Genomic DNA, 6,738 nt, shown 5'->3' on the forward strand with positions numbered 1-6,738 from the left:
TTTGAGACAGAATCATGTGTCTCCTAGGCTGGAGTGCAGTGGTATGATCATGGCCTATGCAGCCTGTAACTCCTGGGCTGAAGCGATCCTAGCATCTCAGCCTCCTGAATAGGGTCTTCCTATGTTGCCCAGGCTGGTCTCTAACTCCTGGGCTCAAGCAGTTCTCTCACCTTGGCCTCCCAAAGTGCTGGGATTATAGGCATGAGCCGCTGCACCCAGCCTCATTGTGGTTTTGCTTTCTATTTCCCTAGTGACTAATGATGTTGAACTCAAATCTTTCTTGGGTAGTAGGGATAAAACTAACTGGGTCAAGTTGTCTCCACCCTCCCCGCCCCTGGCCCATCTGTCATTTGGTTTTTTCCCTACTGTCTTTAGATCGTGAATAAGTGGAATACAGCTCTCATTGGCCTCATGACGTACTTTCGGGAGGCTGTGGTGAACACCCAAGAGCTCTTGGACTTGCTGGTGAAGTGTGAGAACAAGATCCAGACACGTATCAAGATTGGACTCAACTCCAAGATGCCAAGTCGGTTCCCCCCAGTTGTGTTCTACACCCCTAAGGAGCTGGGTGGACTCGGCATGCTCTCCATGGGTCATGTGCTCATCCCCCAGTCTGACCTCAGGTACAGCCTGGTTACACCTGTTTCTAAGCCCTGTTGCTCAGGCCCTAAGGGAAGTGGGCATTTCTTTAGTCTTAGGCTTTATTTTTTCTCTCATCTTGGCTGTATCCCCAAACAGGTGGTCCAAGCAGACAGATGTAGGTATCACACACTTCCGTTCAGGAATGAGCCATGAAGAAGACCAACTGATTCCCAACTTGTACCGCTACATACAGCCATGGGAGAGCGAGTTCATTGATTCCCAGCGGGTCTGGGCTGAGTATGCCCTCAAGAGGCAGGAGGCCATCGCTCAGAACAGGTGGGCACCTCAGAGGGCATGCCAACCGTGGGGCAGGGGCAGGGGGTTGCCTTTGAACCTTGTGTGGAATTCAGGCCTGGAGCATGCCATGTTTTTATGGAGGTGAGAGGCTGGTTCTACTCCTGACCCTGATTATTTTTGGACAGGAAGGAGTGCTGAGCTCTTGATGTGAGAAAGTGTTTTGACTTTAATCTTTCTTTCTTGGAAGACGGCTGACTTTAGAAGACCTAGAAGATTCATGGGATCGTGGCATTCCTCGAATCAATACCCTCTTCCAGAAGGACCGGCACACACTGGCTTATGATAAGGGCTGGCGTGTCAGAACTGACTTTAAGCAGTATCAGGTATGTGGAGGGAGTAGATTTTCCAGAATCAGGAAAATCCATGGCTGTCCTGGAAACTTGGGGCAGTGGACACCCAGAAGCTTGACTATGCCTACCTTGCCTTTTAGGTTTTGAAGCAGAATCCATTCTGGTGGACACACCAGCGGCATGATGGGAAGCTCTGGAACCTGAACAACTACCGTACAGACATGATCCAGGCCCTGGGCGGTGTGGAAGGCATTCTGGAACACACACTCTTCAAGGGCACTTACTTCCCTACCTGGGAGGGGCTTTTCTGGTAAGGATTCTCAGAGGGACCTGTCACAGCCCTTTGATTTCCTCTCTTGTGTGCCTCCTTGGTCTCCTGTGGTGTTTCCCAGACAGCCACCTGCAGGAGGTCAGCCATGTGCTGGGAGCTGGAAGGATATCACCTCACCTGCTTCTCTTGCTCCCCAGGGAGAAGGCCAGTGGCTTTGAGGAGTCTATGAAGTGGAAGAAGCTAACTAATGCTCAGCGATCAGGGTTGAACCAGATTCCCAATCGTAGATTCACCCTCTGGTGGTCCCCAACCATCAATCGAGCCAATGTGAGTGTGACTGGTAGACTGGAAATGGCAAGCTGAAAACAGTTGTTTCTCCTGGGTTATGTCACAGCGCCCAAGTCTCAATCTCTAACGTCACACTGTCTTTCCTGCCAGGTATATGTAGGCTTTCAGGTGCAGCTTGACCTGACGGGCATCTTCATGCATGGCAAGATCCCCACGCTGAAGATCTCACTCATCCAGATCTTCCGAGCTCACCTGTGGCAGAAGATCCATGAGAGCATCGTCATGGATTTATGTCAGGTGGGCTGGGATCAAGGGGAGAGGGTGCCATCAAAAGTCAGCCTGGCTTGGTCTCTTGCATATGGGAAATCCATGCTGGAAGCTCTGAGGATGAGATTCCCATTGCCTCATTATCTGAAATTCTGCACACTCTCGTTCTCATTGGGCTTCCCTGACAAGTCTTCATCTCTCCATCTTTTCCTTTAGGTGTTTGACCAGGAACTTGATGCACTGGAAATTGAGACAGTACAAAAGGAGACAATCCATCCCCGAAAGTCGTATAAGATGAACTCATCCTGTGCAGATATCCTGCTCTTTGCCTCCTATAAGTGGAATGTCTCCCGCCCCTCATTGCTGGCTGACTCCAAGTAATTACGTGCCACAGGCCACAGCCCTAGGCATCCGGGAATTTTAGTTTGACTGTTCTTCCAGCACTGCTACTTGAGGAATTGGCCCTGGCTGCCTTTCTCAAACTGGGAGCCTGTCAACACCCTTAGTCAGATCTGCTGATCCTCTGGGGTCTTGCTGATCTGGAACAACTTGGTGGGGTGGGTGGGATGGTTTTGGGATTTAAGTGATCAGGAAGTCTGTGGTTCTGGGGACGTGGGTTATGCGCATGGTTTCCTAGAAGCTTGAGCCCTCTTCATCCTCAGGGATGTGATGGACAGCACTACCACCCAGAAATACTGGATCGACATCCAATTGCGCTGGGGGGACTACGATTCCCATGACATTGAGCGCTACGCCCGGGCCAAGTTCCTGGACTACACCACAGACAACATGAGTATCTACCCTTCGCCCACAGGTGTGCTCATTGCCATTGACCTGGCCTATAACTTGCACAGGTGAGTTGAGACCCAGAACCATGGCGCAGTGGCTCACATCTGTCATTCCAGCACTTTGGGAACCTGAGGTGGGAGGATTGCCTGAGTTTGAGACCAGTCTGGGCAACATGGTGAAACTCCATCTCTACTAAAATACAAATAATTAGCCAGGCATGGTGGTCTATGCCTGTAGTCCCAGCTACTCAGGAGGCTGAGGTGGGAGAATTGCTTGAACCTGGGAGGCAGAGGTTGCAGTGAGTGAAGATCACACCACTGTACTCCAGCCTGGGCCACAGAGTGAGACTCTGTCTCAAAAAAAAAAAAAAAAAAAGTGTTTTTCATTAGCCCCATACTTTAATGTAGTCATACTTTTTTTCTTTGTCTGAGTGAGAGGAAATTTGGCCCCTTCCTCCCGTGGGTCACTGACTCTCTTCTCCCAGCCTATATGTACACGAGCAGAGTATTGTCAGCCTGGCCAACTGTCTTTCTTTCTCCATTGAGTTGCGGTTTGTCTTGTTCCTGGGGCTATCAGCCTGGTCTTAACTTGCCTTGACCCTTTACCCTCATAGTGCCTATGGAAACTGGTTCCCAGGCAGCAAGCCTCTCATACAGCAGGCCATGGCCAAGATCATGAAGGCAAACCCTGCCTTGTATGTGTTACGTGAACGGATCCGCAAGGGCCTGCAGCTCTATTCGTCTGAGCCCACGGAGCCTTACTTGTCGTCCCAGAACTATGGTGAGCTCTTCTCCAACCAGATTATCTGGTTTGTGGATGACACCAACGTCTACAGAGTGACTATTCACAAGGTGAGTGTTCGAAGCAGGGTATGCGTGTGGGGCTCTGTGTCTGCCTGTGGGAGGGTAACAGGCTAATTGTGGACACATGCTGGGGTGAAGGCAGGTTGGTGGTGTGTAGGCCATGCTCACGAATGTGTCCTTCTCTAGACCTTTGAAGGGAACTTGACAACCAAGCCCATCAATGGCGCCATCTTCATCTTCAACCCACGCACAGGGCAGCTATTCCTTAAGATAATCCACACGTCTGTGTGGGCTGGACAGAAGCGTTTGGGGCAGGTGAGCAGGTTTAAAGATGAAGAGGCCCAGGAACCACATTGCCCCTTATCCTTGGGGTGGACAGGGTAATAGTTACTGGTTTTCTTCAATGAACGACTGAGAACATGTCATTTGAACTTATCCCCTAAATCACTTTGGAAGTATTCTGAAGGAGGCCCAAGAGTGCACCAGCTGCTTCATTCCCTTCCAGCTGGTCTGTTTCCTGAAGTTCTAACCTTTCTCGAATAGGGCTATCAAAAATCACTTTTCTAAAGGCAACAGATATTCTTGAAATATCCATTTGATCCAAATGTGATCCAGATCTCTTTTCTACTTGAGAGCTCTTGCTGAATTAACTCTTCTTCAGCTTCCTAGATGTTCACTATCTGGCTGGGCTATATCTGTCCAGCCAGTTTCTCTTCCTTTACATTTATGGCATGTTTTATCTTAGACTCAGTCCAGGATCTTAGTATCCCCAGCCCCAGACGCTCATCTCCACATCTGGCTTTGCTTGTATTTTTCTTTCTAGAATGAACTCCCCTTTGTTCTGTTAATCACAGTCACTCCTTAAGACACATATTTTTGTGCAGCTTTTTCTGATCCTAGTAGCATTAATTTCTTTTGTTCCTAAACTCTGTAATACGGTACATGGTTTAGCACATACTCATATGCCAGCTTGTGGCATTATCTTGTTGAAAGATACCTAGTTGAAAAACACCCTTTAGACAAGGCCATTTGGTACTCTAAGTGCCTAACATTTAACATCAATGTTCAATAGAAACATTTCTGTTCTAGTTGATCTGGGAGGGTGGAGACTAAATTTCCATTTTCTCTGTTGCTTTTAAGTTGGCTAAGTGGAAGACAGCTGAGGAGGTGGCTGCCCTGATCCGATCTCTGCCTGTGGAGGAGCAGCCCAAGCAGATCATTGTCACCAGGAAGGGCATGCTGGACCCACTGGAGGTAAGAGGGTGGTAGATCATTGTCCCCAGGAGGGGCCTGCTGGACCCTGGAGGTAAGCGGGGGGTAGAAGAAAAGAGACCTAAAACCTTGAGGCTGCTTCTAAGCTTGGACTTGATCTTGTCTTAGGTGCACTTGCTGGACTTCCCCAATATTGTCATCAAAGGATCGGAGCTCCAGCTCCCTTTCCAGGCGTGTCTTAAGGTGGAAAAGTTTGGGGATCTCATCCTTAAAGCCACTGAACCTCAGATGGTTCTATTCAACCTCTATGATGACTGGCTCAAGACTATTTCATCTTATACGGTATGAATCTTGGGAAGAGAAGATCACTGTAGGAGGAGCGGGTTTAGGGTTAGGAGAAGATCTGTGTCTTAGGTTTCTGCCATTTTCACATTTTTAGCCTGTGGATTGCGTGGGAACTCTGTTGACTCATGAAGGGTTAAGACCTTAAAGTTAAAAATCAGGGTCAGGTGCAGTGGCTAACACCTGGAATCCTAGCACTTTGGGAGGCCAAAGCAGGCAGATCATGAGATCAGGAGTTCGAGACCAGCCTGACCAACATTGTGAAACCCCATTTCTACTTAAAAAAAAAAAAAAAATAGCTGGGCACGGTGGCTCATGCCTATAATCCCTGTATTTTGGGAGGCCGAGGTTCGCAGATGACGAGGTCAGGAGTTCAAGTAAGACTGTCTCAAAAAAAAAATTTCTTGAGTTTTGTGAAAGGTTAGGATTAAAGTGGGAGAGTCTCGAGTAGCTGACTTACCCACCCTTCCAAATCTCTTCCCAGGCCTTCTCCCGTCTCATCCTGATTCTCCGGGCCCTGCATGTAAACAATGACCGGGCAAAAGTGATCTTGAAGCCAGATAAGACTACCATTACAGAACCACACCACATCTGGCCCACCCTGACTGATGAAGAGTGGATCAAGGTCGAGGTGCAGCTCAAGGATCTGATCTTGGCCGACTACGGCAAGAAGAACAAGTGAGCAGTGGTGATGGGAGACAGCAGGCCTATGTATGGTTTCTGGGGTTTTGAAGGAGTTAGGCTTAGAAGTTTCTCAAGAAGGCGGGGCGCAGTGGTTCACGCGTGTAATCCTAGCACTTTGGGAGGCCAGCCAGGCAGATCATTTGAGGTCAAGAGTTCGAAACCAGGCTGGCCAACATGGTGTGAAACCCTGTCTCTACTAAAAATACAAAAATTAGCCAGGTGTGGTGGCATGCACCTGTAATCCCAGCCTGGGAGGCTGAGGCAAGAGAATCGCTGGAACCTGGGAGGTGGACGTTGTAGTGAGCTGAGATCATGCCACTGTACCCCAGCCTGGGTGACAAGAGTGAGACTCTTATCTCCAAGGGGGAAAAAAAAAATTACCTTGGCGAGGCTTGAGTATTCATGCTAGTAATTCCAGCAGTTTGGGAGGCCAGGGTAGGAGGATTGCATGAGCCAGGAGTTGAAAACCAGCCTGATCAACAAAAGAGACTCACCCCATCTCTACAAAAAAAAAAAAAAAAAAATTACAACTTAGGTGTGGTGGTACACGCCTGTAGTTCCAGCTTCTTGGAGGCTGAGGCGGGAAGCTTGCTTGAGCCTGGGAGTCTGAGGCTGCAGTGAGCCATGATTGTGGCACTGTACTCCAGCCAGGGTGACAGAGCGAGACCCTGTCTCAAAAAAAGGAAAGAAATTATCTTAGTCTCATAGAAGAGAGATTGGCAGTGTCTTCCAATAGTATGGGAAGCTTCCATGTTTTAGGGTTTCAGCTAAACTCTCTTGGCCATTGTTTCTCAGTGGAGGCACTATTGCCATTTTGAGAAGGGTGGTTCCTTTTTTTTTTTTTTTTTTTTTT

The 6,738-nt window shown here is 48.6% G+C and overlaps 1 protein-coding gene across 1 annotated transcript in view; it reads left to right on the forward strand.

Moving 5' to 3' along the window:
- PRPF8 (pre-mRNA processing factor 8) overlaps positions 1-6,738 on the forward strand; it is a 35,059-nt gene that overhangs the window by 24,393 nt on the left and 3,928 nt on the right. Inside the window, exons 25-37 of the mRNA XM_017541659.2 lie at positions 376-623; positions 739-918; positions 1,127-1,262; positions 1,370-1,539; positions 1,698-1,827; positions 1,939-2,085; positions 2,272-2,432; positions 2,718-2,909; positions 3,458-3,695; positions 3,834-3,962; positions 4,788-4,901; positions 5,028-5,201; positions 5,686-5,879. Coding sequence (XP_017397148.1) covers positions 376-623; positions 739-918; positions 1,127-1,262; positions 1,370-1,539; positions 1,698-1,827; positions 1,939-2,085; positions 2,272-2,432; positions 2,718-2,909; positions 3,458-3,695; positions 3,834-3,962; positions 4,788-4,901; positions 5,028-5,201; positions 5,686-5,879 — 2,213 coding nt within the window. The remainder of the gene's footprint in view (positions 1-375; positions 624-738; positions 919-1,126; positions 1,263-1,369; positions 1,540-1,697; positions 1,828-1,938; positions 2,086-2,271; positions 2,433-2,717; positions 2,910-3,457; positions 3,696-3,833; positions 3,963-4,787; positions 4,902-5,027; positions 5,202-5,685; positions 5,880-6,738) is intronic.

This window comes from Cebus imitator, unplaced genomic scaffold (genome assembly GCF_001604975.1).
Source record: "Cebus imitator isolate Cc_AM_T3 unplaced genomic scaffold, Cebus_imitator-1.0 Scaffold136, whole genome shotgun sequence".
Classification (NCBI taxonomy): domain Eukaryota; kingdom Metazoa; phylum Chordata; class Mammalia; order Primates; family Cebidae; genus Cebus; species Cebus imitator.